Source organism: Eriocheir sinensis, chromosome 15, assembly GCF_024679095.1.
Source record: "Eriocheir sinensis breed Jianghai 21 chromosome 15, ASM2467909v1, whole genome shotgun sequence".
Taxonomy (NCBI): Eukaryota; Metazoa; Arthropoda; class Malacostraca; order Decapoda; family Varunidae; genus Eriocheir; species Eriocheir sinensis.
The window spans coordinates 22,297,865-22,315,879 of NC_066523.1; the positions used below are offsets into that span (position 1 = coordinate 22,297,865).

The 18,015-nt window shown below is 44.0% G+C and overlaps 1 protein-coding gene across 6 annotated transcripts in view; it reads left to right on the forward strand.

Annotated features, from left to right (window-relative positions):
• The first annotated feature begins 1,165 nt into the window (after positions 1-1,165).
• The window catches only part of LOC126999052 (mediator of RNA polymerase II transcription subunit 27-like), a 126,467-nt gene continuing 109,617 nt past the window's right edge, over positions 1,166-18,015 (forward strand). The window contains exon 1 of one of the 6 annotated variants that reach the window (XM_050861433.1): positions 1,166-1,286. Coding sequence is in view for 2 of the 6 variants with exons in the window: in XM_050861431.1 (XP_050717388.1) it covers positions 16,689-16,744 (56 nt within the window). In the remaining 4 variants the exon portion in view is untranslated. Of the gene's footprint in view, positions 1,297-16,673; positions 16,745-17,264; positions 17,304-18,015 lie in introns of those variants that run through there. The other 5 variants (XM_050861434.1, XM_050861431.1, XM_050861436.1 and 2 more) reach the window with 5 other exon arrangements.

An 18,015-nucleotide genomic window follows, 5' to 3' on the forward strand; every position in this document is an offset into this window, starting at 1 on the left:
AAAGTTGACTATAATGCTTTTGAAAATCACTTAATCTGACTGCATATATATATATATATATATATATATATATATATATATATATATATATATATATATATATATATATATATATATATATATATATATATATATATCTAATAACAACTTCTTTACTAATATAATTAAAGAAAGAACTGCTGGTGTACATGAACACAATCACAACCTAAATTGTAAAGAAAGGGGAGAAGTTATCTGACTCTTTAAAAAATAACTGCAGGGCGATGTGGCTGAGCTACACTTAAAACACATAAAAAAACATGTAAAACATATAGCACCTGTGGTGTGTACTATTTGGAGCAATTCTTCACAGCCTGTTATTAAACATCTTTTTATTTTTTTTAAATTTTTTTTTTACGTTGTTGCCTATTGCGCCGGTAGGCATCTTCCCGGTGGGGCCTGATGGTCGGCCCAAGGCTTCTTCCAGGTGGGGCCTGATGGTCGGCCCAGCCTGTTCTGGCGCAGGCGAGTGTTTATAGTGGCGCCATCTTGCATTGGCTCATGCTGCCCCCGGAACTCGTTCTTGATTCGCTTGGACGGCTTCCTCTAGAGTCCGGGTTGATGGGTGGTCTTCAGGACAGCATGTGGGTAGTTTTAAGCCACTCGGTTTTAAGAAAGCAAAGAGACCTTTAGTGATGAATAAGAAATACAGAATTTCATGCCCTGTAATATTCAACAAAGTCATTAAAAGCTCCAGCTATTGCTATTGCTTATAAAAATTTGACCACATATTGCCCACAAAGGGCCCACATGGGCCAAATGGGCCCAACTCCGCCCACTCACAAACCCATATGGGGCCCACATTTTTTGCTAACTGGGTTGAAAGAGTATAGTCCACATAGAAGTGTTAAAACATGGAACAGCTTGCGTGGTGAAGGTGAGCAGTGTCCAACAAATGAAGGAAAGGCTGGATGAATGTAGATATGGAGACGGGACTATTAGAGCTTATAGCTCTAATACACAGTTACCCGGGTGGGGTGGCGAGCGAAGCGGGCATGCGTAGTTGGGGGAAATTTAAAGAAAAGCACTATTAGGGGCATTTAAAGGCCGATATAGAATACATTTGGTGTAAAGAGTTGGTGATCAAAAGATAAAGCGTCCCCGTTGTGAACTTTTGGAAATGGCTCATGATGATGATGATGATGTTTACATTCGGTTTGGCTGCCGCGTCCTGGGGTGCAGTGGTGGTTCTCTCGATTGTTTCTCCCAGTGCCTGATGAGCCAGCTGAACGAAACCATTCCATCCTGTTAGTACCGGTTGGTCTCCATTTCACGTGTCTTTTTGAGATGTAGCGATTGGAGTTTCCTTACTTATAAGTATAGGTAGTAACAATAGTCATCATCGTCAGGCAGAAGCGGGTCGGACAGATGATACTGCCATTTTCTAACAAATTTTGGTAAAACTCCAGGTCTGATATTGAAATTTGGGTAGACATCTCGTATGTGGTCAATACTGACTTTGTGTACACCTATTTGTAGTATACAGGCTCAAGCTTGGACAGTCATGTCTCAATCTATGTAATGAAAGTAAACACTTGGTGACAGATTCCAAGCTTTATTCAACACATTACCAAACTACCACATCTGTAACAGAAAGACAGACAACAATAACTAACAACATTCATGCATACATGAACACAAGCACATAACATAACAATCATGCTACAAAACATTAACATTAGAAAATCATAACAATAAACAAAACAACATAAAGAAATACTAGCACATTAACAGTAAGAAATAGTGTAATAGCTAGGACCTACCACAACAGTGTAAACAGTGAGTGTAGTGTTACCAAAACAAAAACAGGAGTGGTAATCAGTGTTGCCAACAACTAATAATACTACATTCTCCCCTGTATGGACTGAGCGTTCCCCCTGTTCCCCCTCTACTGCGCATGCGCCGACCCGTGTTGGCCCGCCCCATTTAAAGGGGGGACCAGCTGGCCCGCATCTACTGCAGACTGATCGGTCCCCCGACGAGACATCGGTCCCCCCTCCTTATTCTGTCATTTGCATGCCTGTTATTTTCCACTGTGTATAACGATTTTTTTTTTACTCATATCTGAACACACTATCTGTAATATACAACAGGATATAACGGTATAGACTCAAAGAGCCCAGGGTCAACCTGGAACTGGGTTTCCAGAGCATTTGAGAAGAGTGCCCCGCAGCTCTATATAATGAGTTATTCGGGGATGTTAAGAACAGTGACAGTCTGGCAATCTTCAAGAAAGCGCTGAAGACTTACTTATTCACTAAGTCCTACGACTTAACAAATATGAGGATTGAAGACAACTTTAGGTGCTAATATTACTGTTATAATGTTAGCGGCCCTGTGGAGCGCTGCTGCGGCGGCGGACCGGGGCCTGAATCCTCATCAACGGTATCAAAACGTACAACTAAAAGCCTTCAGTAAATTGGTTTCCCTTCTTTCTGTATCACTTGTTGGGGTTATTTCCTAGGCGAGACTGCTGCCACATTAATAATTATGGTCACCAATCCTTTACAAAATACCTTAATTGATATGCTCTAGATTAATATTATGAAGACTGTAACAATTCCCTTAGGTTAGTATGTTTTGGGAGGCGCCCACCAGGTTACGTTAGGATAGGCTTCCCGACCCCAAAATCCACATGATGAGGCGGGGGCTCTAGGAAGCCAGCACTCTGCAGATGCGCAATCAACGTAATAAAATTCATAATATTAAAGATGAAGAGCTATAGTCCATGTAGTGATATTCTAAAAAGCTTTACCCCTATATGATGAGCTAGTGCTGATTTAAATAGATAGAGACTGAAGGATGACCAGGGATTCTGGGAGGCTATTTTGTACTGGTGGACTCTAGTGGGTAGATCAGGAGCTAGAACAAATAGGTCTGAAGGAGCGATTGCAGATTTATTACGAAAGATCTGCCAGTACTTGATTATGTTCATTATTGTGTGGGGGATTTAGCTTATAGTTTATTTTTGGGGTCTGGGGGGGCACACATTACACAACTTATGCTTCATTCACTTAAATTTAAGCACATATATAGATAAATTTTATTATCAGGGATACATACAACAAGTATATTTTTCCAAATATAATATAGATACAAGGATATAGCGTTTTTTAGACCTTTAATTACTCACTATGCTTCCATTCACTTTACTCTCTTATGCTTCCATTCACTTAAATTTAAGCACATATAGATAAATTTTATTATCAGGGATACATACATTTTTCCAAATATAATATCGATACATGCAAGGATATAATGTTTTTTTTTATTCCCGGTGCTAGATAAACTTTATTATCAGGGATACATACATTTTTCCAAATATAATATCGATACATGCAAGGATATAATGTTTTTTTTTATTCCCGGTGCTACTTACACATGTATCCTTAGTTGTATAATCACACTCTGTACTGTCTGGGGGCTGGGACGGCATGCTCCTCCCTTTCATGGCATGGCTCAAACCTTCTTCTTCTTCTTCTTCTTGGGTGGTTTTATGGGGCTAGTTAGGCTGTGGGGCCACAGCCTCTAGAGCCCCGTCAGTGGTTGTTGGTATCAGGTTTTTGTTTGTCGTTCTGTCACCAGGGTGGAGTTAGATTCTGTCGAGTTGCCCCGACTTCTGCAGGAAGGTTTGCACTTGAGGACTTGGAAGGCTGTGTTGGGGTTGAGGGTGTCGCTGCCCAGCAGGTCCTCTAGGGTTGGCCTGTGGATGTGGAGGCTGGTTAGGGATGCTTTGAGGTTGGTGCGGAGGGAGTAGAATCTTGGGCAATGGAGGAGGAGGTGTTCTGGTGTGTCGGGTTGTGTGGGGCACCATGGGCAGTGTGGGTCCTGGACCATGTTCAAGCGGTGCAGGTGGCGTTGAGGCGGTGTGGCCAATCCTCAGGCGGGTGATGGCCGTGTCGAGGGGCGACTGGGGAGTAGGTCCGCCAGTGCTGGGCAGGGGTGTGTCTGTATCGTCCAAGGGTGAGCTGTCTGAGGTCAACTGTTAGTCTGGTGGTCCAGTGTCTGTTGGAGGACTGTCGGAGGTGGGTCAGTAGGTCACTGTGGTCTGGTGGTCTATCTATTGGCTGGGGGTGTGAGTGTGCCAGGTTGGCCGCTTGGTCCCTGCAGTGTTGCCATGATGCCAATATGGGAAGGGACCCACTGAAGGTGGACCGTCTGCCCCAGGTCAGCTGTGCCAGGAGGGAGTGGATGGCAAAGCATAGTGTGTGGTGTGTGTGAGGTTTGTGAGTTGAGATGAGTTGAAGGGAAGTGAGGGAGTCTGTAAAGAGGGAGACAGGTTGGTGTGGGGGAAGTGTTGTTGCTGCTGTGAGGCCTTCCCTGATGGCAAAGAGCTCTGCCCCTAGGATGGTGGTGTGGGGATGGAGCTTCCAGTTTGTGGAGGTGTGTAGGGCTGGGAGGTAAACAGCAGCACTGGTGGAAGGAGGGAGGGATGTGGGAGCCATCGGTGAAAATGAAAAAGGTGTTTTGTATTTTGTGGAGAGGAGGGACAGGAAGGGCCTTCCCCTGGTGTGGGCAGTCTGCTTTGGTCCACGGCGACTGAAGGTCAAGGGAAATGAAGGAGGGAAAGGGGAACCATGGACCCAGGGGAGAGAGGTGTGCTAGGGGGGAGAATGCATGGCTCAAACCGTTTCTGATCTTGTAGCAAGACAAAACACACACACTCAGGAGGGCAGGACTGTCGGCCTTTCACTGCCGCAGGATCACATACACATATAGGAGGGCAGGATTGCTAGCCTTCTGCTCCTGCTGGGAAGATGAGGTCACAACTTCATGGCTTACATCCTGTACTTATTGTATACAGGTAAGATACCATACTAAAAAAACGGTGCGGCTGCTGAGGTGAGGCCGGCGAGCTCGGGGCTCGAGCCGCGTAATTACCGGTTTCTGGCTATAACTGTTGCCAACAAGCACCAATAATTAACCATTTAAACGATATCCATATATGAAGGCAGTTATTTGGGTGATGAAAGCAGTTTATTGGGTCGGAAATCGGCAAACATAAAGGCTGAGGACGACCATCTGGCACCGGTGCTCGGGGGGACCGATTTGTCCAGTGTTTTGGAGTGGGCCGAGTAGCGCATATAAACACAGGTCGACGCATGCGCAGTAGAGGGGGGAACAGGGGGGAACGTTCAGTCCGCCACTCCCCTCCTAGAAAAATTCAACGTTAAACAAAACAAACGATTTAATCCCATCCGTAGCGATCAGGAGGCCTTGACACACGAGTGGATCTTCTTAGCTCAGTGGGCTCAATGGGCACATGAGAATCACGGCTATCATGAGTCTGCGAACTATCATGAGTTTGTGCGTCCTGCAATTCAGGTGCAACAAGAGTTTGTGTATCCTGCACTCCAGGTGTGTTTGGGGACTCCATCTCTTAACGATTCAACCTGGTGCACAGGAATCGTCACACCCTTGGGACTTGGAGCTAAGTCACGAGTAGACACAGTTGATTCTCTTCCGTCTGGAAATTTGACATTTGCATACATTGGGTTTGCATTCGTGAGTTGAACCTGATCAGTTAACGGTTCATGCTTGCTAGACCTAACATGTCGTCGCAATAGTACGGGTCCAGGAGTCAAAAGCCATGATGGTAATGTATTTCCAAGACCAGAGCGTCGCCGAAACCTAAAGAAACGTTCATGAGGGGTCTCATTGGTTGCTGTACATAAGAGCGACCTAACTGAATGCAAAACCTCAGGAAGTACTATCTCCCAGTGTTGAGTCTTCAAGTCTCGAGTTTCAAGTATTAAACAAATAGATTTCCAAATAATACCGTTGTATCTCTCAACCTGGCCGTTCCCCATTGGATGATAAGATGTTGTTCTGCTTGTTGCAACCCCTTTCTGAGAAAGGTATGTTTTCAGTTCCTGGGACATGAAAGAAGGACCTTGATCTGAATGAATAAAACTAGGCATTCCACAAAGACTAAATATAGATTCAAGACATTTGATCACTGTTTTGAATGCATGTTTGGACAGGGAAACACAAAGGGAAACGTGAATACCGTCAATAACCGTAAGAATGTACTTATTGTTCGTGGTAGAGGGCAGAGGCCCTTGAAATCAATACTAAGACGTTCCATTGGCTGGGTGGCCTTTATGAGGACACCTTTTCCTGGACGATGGAATTGTGGCTTTTGTTGTTAACATATTTTACAAGAAGCACAATCTCTTCACGTCATCTGTTGAAAAGGGAGGTTTTGGATCGCACAAAGTGCAAAAGGCGAGTGACCCCAGGATGGCAGAGGTTCTCATGGATGTCAGCGAGATTTGACATTACAGAAATAGAACAACAATGGGCACGAGTCAGGGTGTCCGGTGCAATATTCTGTTTCCCAGGGCGATACTGTATGGTATGGCTGTGCGGCGCCAGCTCAACCTCCACTCTGTATCTTGTTATTCTTTATTTTAGTTCTCTTCCTGCTGTCTAACATAAACATCACAGATCGCTGATCAGTAATCAGAGTAAAATGTCGTCTCGCTAAGAAATGGCTCCACTTGCGAACAGCTTCGATAATAGCTGTAGCCTCCTTTTCCACTGCTGGATAATGTAACTCACTACCCTGGAGCGTTCTCGACATGAAAGCTACTGGCCGGCCACCTGGTTTAAGACTGCCGAGACAGCAACTTCCGAAGCATCACACTCCACAACAAAGGGAAGGCTCTCATCCACAGACCGTAGTGAAACATCCATAAGTTGTTTTTTTAAGGAGTTAAAAGCAGCTAGTGCTGGCTCACTCAGTGGAAAAGTTTTTGTGTTCACTAAGGGATGAATCATATCAGAAAAACCAGGGATCCATTTGGCATAATATGCAAACAACCCTTGAGCTCTTCGTAGAGACCCCATATTTGTGGGAGGCGGTAATTCTTGAAGAGGACGTAATCTGTCAGGGTCAGGCCTTATCACATTATTACCGACACAATACCCTAGAACATTGATAGTAGGAACAGACACAACCGATTTCGATTCATTGAGGGTAAGCTTCCGTTTCTGAACCACCTCCAAGAAGTTTTGAACGTTTTCATCATGTTCAGCCTGAGTTGATCCACCTACAGTAATGTTATCTAGATATGGAAAAGTATCTTTGAGGTTCTCATCTTCAACTAGTTTGTCCATAGCTCTTTGGAATGCAGCTACACCATTCGTGACACCAAATGGAATCCTACAAAACTGAAACAATCTCCCTGCACCCTCAAAAGCAGTGTACTTTCTCTCACTGTCTTTAATGCTGATTTGGTGATATGCACTCTTCAAGTCAAATGTGGAGAACACCTTATATTTTGCAAGGTCATGCACCATATCCTCTATCTTTGGGAGGGGGTATGCATCTAGTTCTGTGTATTGGTTAATGGTCTGGGAATAATCAATGCAAAGTCTCTTTTTGTGCCTGGCAAGTGGGTCTTTGACTACTACAACCTGTGCTCTCCAAGGGGATATACTTGGCTCAATGATACCTTCAGATAGTAAATGTGATATCTGGTCTTTTACAAACAGCTGGTCATCTTGGCTATAGCGTCTTGATTTGACTGCAACGGGTTTACACTGTCGAGGCAAGTTCGGAAACAATGACGGTTCATCGATATCAGCTGTTGCTAATACACAGACAGGTTTGGCACCAGATATCTTTAAACTTGGTTTATTCCCTCCATATTGAAAAGTTACGCTCCGGTGTTGCTTTTGAAAGTCATAACCTAAGATAACATCACAACATAAATCCTTCAGGACCCCTAGCTGGATACAAGGATATCTTTGATCAAGATGCACTAAGTCTGCTGTAACAAACTCAGGGGAACTAGCATTTAAAGATTTTGAAGCCATTGAGACTGCTGCACCTACAGGAACTATTGTCAAATTTAGTTTCTGTGCTACTTCCTCACGTATAAAACTATCTGAGCTACAAGAATCAATTAGTGCCTTCAATGAGTGGCCATTTACAGTGATGTTTGTTGCTGCATGTGAAAGATTCTTCGGATAAGTGGCAGCTATTGTAAGCAAAGTGGGGTTATACAATGCAGCAGTAGTACTACCTGAAGCCTTTGATTTACAGACTTTAGCAAAATGACCTGTTTTACCACATTTGTTACATGTAACAGTGCGTGCAGGACAACTCACTCTACCTGTTCTGTGGAGTGCATTACCACAAAAATAGCATTTCCTCTTAGATAGGTAAGCAGCAGCAACAGCTGAATCTCCAGGTGAACTTCTTTCTGCTTCCTCTTTTGTTGGCTGCTGCTGCTGGTCACCACTGGGCTGTGCCTGCTGCTCCGGAACTAAAGCAGCAGTATGAGGAATTGGTGCAGATGTATACGCGTCGGCACTACGCTGGGCAAGATCAATGTACGGGCTTGACTGTATGCAGCCTCAGGTTCAGTGACTTATTTTCTAAAAGGCGCTGACGAATAAATGCTGAGGCAATACCATTGATAAACGCATCACGTACTAGCTCCTGCCGATATTGCTCAGCTGTGACTGCCTGGAAGTTGCAATCCTTGCTTAGCTTATGTAGCTCCCTCAGAAATTCGTCAAGGGATTCCCCTGACTGCTGTCGTCGTGTCGCCAAAACATGCCTGGCAAAAACTTCATTCGGCAACTTGACATAAGCACTCTCCAGTTTGGTGATTGCACTCTCAAAAGTTCCACAGTCCTCAATGAGTTCATACACACTTGGGGACACACAATTCACTAACGCCCTAAACTTGTTTGGTGCAGCATCTCCACTTTCTTCTATGAAGTTAGTGAATGTTTTATACCAGTGCTTCCACTCTTTGGCTGCAGTGGGTGAGCTGGGATCTGTGTCCAGTCTGGACGGCTTCAGCAGCTTGGCCATAATGGGTAATGTGTTGAATAAATTGTAATGAAAGTAAACACTTGGTGACAGATTCCAAGCTTTATTCAACACATTACCAAACTACCACATCTGTAACAGAAAGACAGAACAATAACTAACAACATTCATGCATACATGAACACAAGCACATAACATAACAATCATGCTACAAAACATTAACATTAGAAAATCATAACAATAAACAAAACAACATAAAGAAATACTAGCACATTAACAGTAAGAAATAGTGTAATAGCTAGGACCTACCACAACAGTGTAAACAGTGAGTGTAGTGTTACCAAAACGAAAACGGTAGTGGTAATCAGTGTTGCCAACAACTAATAATACTACAATCTATATTTGTCCAACTTTTCCTTCATTACATGGACAATGCCCGCTTCAACAATGTTGTTGTTTAATCCAGTATTATTCTAGTGTTTGCCCATACTCACCCCTCGCAACCAAAATTGGCTAGGGGGCCATTGAGACTTAGGGGAATTGCGGTGGTAAACATGAAATGCATCGCAAATGCATAGTTTTTGAGTTATGGGGGGTTGTAAAATACCCTAGATGTAGGGAAATTCCTTACAATTACTTAGATGTAGGGAAATTTCATACATTCCGGGGTTTTTTACAATGTACGGAAACCACGCAATTTCACTCACAATCCATACCAAAGGGGGGGTTCGAGGGGGGCGAAGCCCCCTGTTACAGCATTAAGATCAATGAAGCATCTAAACGGTAAGTAATTTACGTCATAGGAATCTTGCAACCGTCATATATGACTGTGTATTTACTTACTGGTAGCACGTACGAACGCGTGAAGCAGGTTTGGTATCACGTACGAACGCGTGAAGCAGGTCCGAACACAGGTTACTTGTATTCAATGTCCCTCAGTTAGCTGTTCGGTTAGGGTATTTTAACCCTCACAGCGTCGGCGTCGTACATGTACTACACAGGCTGAGTCACCTTCCCAGCGTCGGCGTCGTACATATCTGACAGCGACAATTCTGACACCGTGACTCAGATGTCATTTTGACACTTTTCATGACTTAAACCTATGTTTTTTCAGCATTTCTGACATAATGGGAGAAAAAAAAATTTTGAAAAGTGCCGACGCTGGGGGGGGTCACGGGTGGGAAATGTTCCGACGCCATGGGGGTTAAGAGGTGAGGGTCCAGGGGGGGAGCAGCCCCCCCCCCTTTGGTTAGCAGGGGGGTCGAGCAGGTCATAAAGTTCGGTTGGAGTAGTTTAAATATGCTCCCCCACCCAAAGACCCCGAGTTCACGCGGGTCCCCCAAGATCGTTGGGGGAAGGGGATTAATTCGGCTTCTTCTTTACTTTTAAGTACTTTGTTTTTTTAACTATGATATATGGAGGCGTATTATCATATTCTGGGCGTGAGTCAATATCCACAATCACCTTGTATACTGGGAATATGAACCCGTGAAGCAGATTCATAATCCGGTCAGTAAGGATTCACGTGTTCGAACAGCTCAGGCAGGAGGCTCAAGAGCCTGCACTTCCTGTACAACCTGCAGTACTGTTTAAGGCGCGGCGTTGGACGGATCCCGGCTAGTCGGTGGTTTTACTTGTCAGTGATAAACAATGTAGATACACTGTGTTTGGTGCCACGGACTCTACTTGGAGGACAGAAACCTTGCGATGAGGTGACAACCTACTAGAGAGGGCATGAGTGTGGTGTAGGCGGTTTATGTGAGCACAGATGGCCTCCGGCGCCACGCCAGATGGTGAGGTGAGCATTGTTTGGTGGGTTCACTACGCTTCTCTCCCAAAACAAGCTTGAGGATCCAGCGAGTGCGTGGTTTCTGTATGGGAAACACTAAATTCGTCGCAAATGCTTATTTTAATGGTGGTGGGAGGAAAAATTCCCTAAATTTAGGGAATTTCCCTAGATCTAGGGAGTTTTTATCCCCCCCCCCCCCCACTAAAAAAATACGGGATTGCGACGGATTTCGTGTCCCCCACCTGAAACCCTGCATTCCTGAGTCCCCAGGCTTGTATGGGGGGAAGGGGGAGTATGGGCAAACACTAGAATTTTACCTTTAATCCATTCCATGTATCCAGATTTCTGTATGGAAAACTGTATTTCTTTGTCTTTCAAACAATTAAAATTAGTCCCCTTCCTTACCTGGATGGTTACACGCCCCATCCAAGAACTGTGCGATGTCTCCAACCAAAACTGCAGCTGATGATGGTAAAATTCTAGTGCTTGCCCATACTCTCCCCTCACCCCCAAAACAAGCTTGGGGACCTGTGGGAATGCGGGGTTTCAGGTGGGGGACACGAAATCCATTGCAATCGCGTATTTTTTTAGTGCGTGGGGGGGGGGGGGAATAAAAATTCCCTGCATTTAGGGATTTTTCCTCCCACCGCCACTAAAATGAGTGTTTGCGACGAATTTAGTGTTCCCCTTACGGAAACCACACATTCTCACTGGATCCCCAAGCTTGTTTGGGAGAGAAGCGTACTGAACCCACCTCACCATCTGGCGTGGCGCTGGAGGCCATCTGCGCCCACATAAACCGCCTACACCACACTCATGCCCTCTCTCTAGCACCGGTGTCAGTAGGTTGTCACCTCATCGCAAGGTTTCTATCCTGCTAGTAGAGTCCGTGGCACTAAACACGGTGTATCTTCATTGTTTATCACTGACACAAGCAATACCACCGGCTAGCCGTGATCCGCACAATGCCGCGCCTTAAACAGTACTGTGGGTTCTAGAGCAAGTGCAGGCTCTCGAACCTCCTGCCTAAGCTGTTCGAAAACGTGAATCCTGACTGACCACAATTTGAATCTGCTTCACGGGTTCGTGTTCCCGGTATACAAGGTGATTGTGGATATTGACTCCGCGCCTCCAGAATACGATAATACGCCTCCATATATCATAGTTAAAAAGCAAAATACACATCCCTCAACCATAATATGAAGGCGGCGCCAGTAGGGTATCCAAATCCAGACCCTTCCCCAACGTTCTTGGAGGACCCCCGGGCAGTCGGGGTATTTGGGTAGGGGAGCATATTTAAACTGTTCCAACTGAACTTTACGACCTGCTAACAGGGGGGAGGTGCTTTGCCCCCCTCGACCCCCCTGCTAAACAAGGGGGGGCTGCACCCCCCTGGACCCCCCCCCCTCTTAACCCTCTGAGTACCGATGACGATACGGTATCGTCACCACTGGATGTTACCGCTAGTACGGGTGACGATACCACATCGTCACTGAGTTACCCTTACACTCGGTCTTATTTCGCGAAAAGTTTTGGTTCCCCGAAGACCAGCCGGGTATCACGTGATAGCTAGAGTTGGGCTAGCCTCTCCCAGGTTCTCGTGATCCTATCGGATACGCCACATAGTGAAAACAAAGGAAAAGTTCAGGACAGCTTACCACCCTCTGCCAAAAACAAAATGTTGCTTCCCATACGGGTGACGATACCGTATCGTCATTTTATAATTTTCAAAACCGGTCTTATTTCTCGAAATATAATTGTTCCATGATGCACTGAGTGTAAAAAGTGTGGAACTACAAAACCGCGCTGAAACGGAGTGGCGGGCACAGCCGCATGAACTCGCTCTCGGCTGAGCGGGGCTGGACGGGTGGGGCGGGGCTGCGGGTGAGATGAAGGGGGTACACTTCTAAGCTACGGAAAGGGGAATGACAACATTTTTTATGGTTTTGGGATAGATTCGAGTGTTTTGAAAGAAAAAAAAAAAATTTGCACATAGTGCGGTATGGGGTGTACTAGTTTTCTCGCCATAGCGCGGTACTCAGAGGGTTAAAGTACCCCAACCAAACTTTACAACCTAACAGCTAACTGAGGGACATGGAAAGAGGTGCTTATGTCCCCTTCTTCAACATTAGCTATTACTTACATAACTGACGCCGCCAAGATGGTCTGGCGGCTTCACCAGACCCGTCCTCCTCCGAAGAAGTTTCGTCACTAACCTGCTTCACCCGTTCGTACGTGGTACCAAACCTGCTTCATGCATTTGTATGTGGTACCAAACCTGCTTCACACATTCGTACGTGCTACCAGTAAGTGAATGCAGGTAACTCTCGATTTATGCGAGTATTGTGTCCTTGAAGAGGTCGCGTAAATCAAAAGCAATGTAAATCAAACAAGAGGTAGGTTTCTATCGAAAAATAAATATTCACTTCATTCAGTGGAGAGAGAGAGAGAGAGAATATCCATATCACCGAGATATCCACTCAGGCACTCAGTCTCAGCCTCACTCATGTGAGGAAGAAATGAGGGACACCATGAGCAACTGGATAGTATTGGTACCGGTACCGAGCAGTCTGGTACCGGTACTGTACCGTATAGCTGGTACTGGTACCTGCCCACCCCTATTGTTGAGTAGCGTGGCAGCATGGGTACTGTATTGTTGTTTAAGTGGCACGCGGGAAGAACTGAGCTCAGCTGTGTGGCCACGGCGCCGTGCGAGTCCAATTGCGTGAGACATCTGGTGGCCATTCCATAAAGTATCGCATATACGTGAAAAAATATGTAAGTTAAACATTTATTTGGATTTGGGACCCCGCGTTATTTAAAAAACGTGTAAACCAAACTCGCATAAATCGAGAGTTACCTGTACATAGTCGTATATGACGGTTGCAAGATTCTTATGACGTAAATTACCCAAAGAACAACCAAACCACATGGCAAATTAATCAAACTCACATAAGATATGACCAAGAAGCTTGTCCAGCTGGTACTTGAAGGAATTCACCGAGATGACAGAAACAACAGAATCCGGCAAGCTGTTCCAAAATAATGTTAATTACTCTCAAAGAGAAGAAGCAGGCTCTCACCTCATTGTTACAACAGGGGACATAAAGCTTGTAGGAGTGACCTCTAGTGTCCCTATTGCGATTTCTCATTAGCAAATGATCAAGATTAGGACAAAGTCCCTTTAAAATTTTAACCCGTGAAAAGCGATCCCAGGGTTGGAGAGTGCCATTGTCAGGCAGCTGGTTGACCAAAAAATTGAGTCTCTCAGAATTGGAAAAACAGTACCTCAGCGCCTTTGTAATATTGGAACGCATAGGACAGTGAAAACCAAAACGTTCTAAACCTATTTGTATGGCTGTGGCAGCGGTCAATAAATGGGATTTAGCCGAGCTCTGGCAACCCCTGGTATGTGCGAGGGAGGACTACGTGTGATGAGGCAAGACGAGGGACGTGAGCGTAAATGACACATAGCACGTACATATAACTGTAACTACAGTCATCCCTCAAATAGTACGGTTTCCAATAGTTCGGTTTCAGTTTTATATGGATCATCATAGAAGATCTTTTAGGGTTTTTAAATTTCATGCTCGTCGGGAAATTTAAAAATCATAAAAAATCTTAGAAAATCCACATAAAACCAAAACCTAACTATTGGAAACCGTACTATTTGAGGGACGACTGTACTAATGTACACCACATCTATATCTTATTTTTTTTTAGGTTAGCAATAATTTATAAATAAGACGTGCTACGAGACGAGGCAAGACGATTGACGTGGGTGAAATGAATGACGTGGGGATAGTGGGTAGTCCTACTGAGTGTTGCCATATATTACATGATCCAGTCCAATTTTCAGCCATTTAGACCTACTGGTACAGTTTCTGTACGCGTTCAAAAATCGCGCTCAATTGAGGCTTGTCACCTTTCCTCGGGCAAGCCTCAATTGAGGTCTGTCGCTGTTCTCGGGTTAAACACCATAATAAAATCAGCTCTGATCAGTCTGCCTTTGATTGAGTAGAGACTCAGTTGCGCAAGACTATCCCTATAAGGTATGATTTTCTTAGTCCATCTTCTCTGAACTGCTTCAAATAGTCTTACATTGCCCAAATATCCGGTAAACCACACCACAGAAGCGTAGTCAAGGATTGGCCTAATATGTGAAATAAAAACCTCTATCATAAAATCTGAAGTTCTACAAATAGTTCCCTGAAGAATACTATAGCTTATGCCACTAGCTTTGCCTGCAATCTCTCTCACATAAAGAAGGAACTTGAGAGAAGAATCAATCCTGACCCCAAGATCTTTGTGGTTGTCAACATTCAAAATCCTCATTTTCTTAAAACAGGTAACTCTCGACTTACGCGAGTATTGTGTCCTTGAAGAGGTCGCGTAAATCAAAAACAATGTAAATCAAACAAGAGGTAGGTTTCTATTGAAAAATAAATATTATTCAGTGGAGAGAGAGAGAGAATATCCATAGCACCGAGATATCCACTCAGGCACTCAATCTCAGCCTCACTCGTGTAAGGAAGAAATGAGAGACACCATGAGCGACTGGCTAGTATTGGTACCGGTACTGAGCAGTCTGGTACCGTACCGTATAGCTGGTACCGTTAGTACCGGTACTGGTACCGGTACCTGCACACCCCTATTTTTGAGTAGCGCGGCAATGTGGGTACTGTATTGTTATTCAAGTGGCGCGCGGGAAGAACTGAGCTCAGCTGTGTGGCCGCGGCGCTGTGTGAGTCCAGTTGCGTGAGACATCTAGTGGCCACTCCATAAAAATATCGCGTATAAGTGGAAAAAACGTGTAAATTAAACATTTATTTGGATTTTGGACCCCGTGTTATTTAAAAAACGCGTAAACCAAACTCGCTTAAATCGAGAGTTACCTGTATATATGTAGATTGGGAGACAGGACTATCCGAGTTTGAGCTCAGCCCCTGTGTACAGTACCCTCCCGAGTTTTGCGCTATCTAAGTTTCATGATCCTTGAGTTTCACGCTTAGCCCAAAATTCTTAGAATCCTGACTTCTGCGCATCATTGCCCCGAGTTTCGCGCTGCTTTGACATCTAGAGGTCATGTCTACCTACCGTCAGCATCATGCATGCTGCCTTAAAAGGTGGTGTCACATGGCCGTTTTCCTTCAACTGTTGGGGTTATGGGCAACCGTAGTTGCCCGTTCGCCCAACTGGGAGCGAGTTGTTGGTTGTCCGTATGGATGGAAAGTGGTGGTGGGTACGAGCAACAGTGCAACTGTAAGTAAACAAACAGATGACGGCTCGGTAGTGGCTGAGGAGTAGTGGAATATGGCCCACCAAGAGACTCGTAAAGTGGAATGGCAGAGCTGCTTTGTTTACTATTTACCGTATTTGACGGCTTATAAGACGTACTTTTTCCAAAAAAATGTTCCTGAAAATCACCCTGCATCTTATAAGGTCAAGGTTCAGCTTTGGGTCACTGGCTAGTGAAGTTTTAGTGCAGCAATGGCACTTAAATTAAACTGCAAACCCCTCCACAAATGTAGACAAGGTGGCGATTGCTTTTACAGCAACAACGGCAACTGTTCTCTAAAGTAAGTGTATAACAGTAGTACTTACCACTACTTCATATAAAATGACACCAGTCAGGAAGAAAATTAACTAGTGGACGGTTGTGCACCAAACCTGACAACACGTGCAAGACACGCCATGTTTCCTTAGAAGACAGGGAGCATTGAGGTAAGACAGACCTTCTTCATAACACTGTTTAACTTTGTTTGATTGATAAACTCAAACAATATATGGATACTATTGATGAGCTATTGAGAAGATAGGTTATTATTGGATATTTACAACTTACAAGTGCCTGTTTCTCTATTTTGCACTTATCTGTTAACATTCTTACTTTACATACGTATTCAACAAACATTGAAGCACATTCAAGTTTTAGATTTCACATTTCCTTATGTTTTAAAAATATACTAGAATATTACAACAACTAGACTTACGATGTAGAATAATAATAAAGAAATATGATGCTCAAACTTTATACCCGTTACCCCTCTGAATGTCGCTGTCTCTGCCATGTTTGTTTACATCTCAAAGCAATACCCTCGAGTCTATAAGAAGGACCAATTCTGGTAGGTCCCAGGAAATATTAAGGGTTTTAAATGTAAAGTATTGGGATTTGATAAGGATCTGAATACATGTGAAATTAATGACAACCTGATAGGGGGAAGGGCTACGAATGTCAGGCAAAAAATCTTCAACTGACACTCGTGTTTCTAACCCGTTTATTATATTTTTTTTCAAATGCCTGCCAAAATTGGGGGTGCATCTTATAAGCCATCAAATATGGTAATTGGCAAGATAAGAGAACACTCACTTCAAAAGCCTTTTCTCCAATCTATGAAAATTGTAGAACTCCCAGTGTGGCGTCGAGTCTTGCACCCTTGTTTTTCCGTCCGATCCTGATCTGCGCATGCGTGGGCTTTGTTTACATACACAGGGTTGATGAATTTCAGCACAGTACTGTGTCTTTTGTTGACTGCTTGTCGTTTACATTTACAAAAATAGAAATAAACTTGGGTGGGACATGTCGGTGAATGTGTCCCATTTTGAGTGAAAATGTGAGTCAGAAGCGAAAGTGAGTTATGCACATCAAAAAATCGACCAATGCTTCGGTAACAATCTCCCAAGGTTTGAGGCTGAAAGTATGCATTTTAAACCTTTAAAAGGCCAGGGGCATGGTTTGTTTACACTCTGGCATTTAAATTATGCTTTCTGATACTCCATGTGCTTTCTCATTTTCTGTAATGTTTTTCCTTGAATTTTTTGTGGGTTTTTTAAAAATACTTTCCTGAAAGCTTCTGGTATTCATCCATGAGTGGAGACAAGGGGACAGGCAGGTAAGTGGGAGACAATGAGCGATTAGTGTTGGTCAAGGCCAGCGGGAGGGTGTATGTTGCCAGACGTCGCATTTACAGGCATTTACGAGCTGAATTGTGTTATTATCTTCTGTGAAAACTACGACAGCAGACCATGCAGACAAAAGTCTTATTTTTTTTTTTTAAGGCATCCAAAACTACAAACTAAACACTTTGTGAATCCGGCCCCAGGGGTAGGACTCACAGATGCACACTTATGGTCCATGTTAAGAAGACTTTGGAAAAAGACTAAGTGAAAAATATAAAGGGAGCAGGAAATCATATTGGAAAGAAGTAAAAAACGAAAGAAATGCAGAAAATATCTCCTTAAGTAAAATAAATGAAGTTATAGATGAGAATGGAAAGATGTTGAAAGACGGGGAAGCTGTGAAAGAGAGATGGAGAGAATATTTAAAAAAACTTAATGAATTTTGAGGATGGACGTCCAGCAGCTGTAACAGCAGTAATTTTGAGTAGAGGTAGAG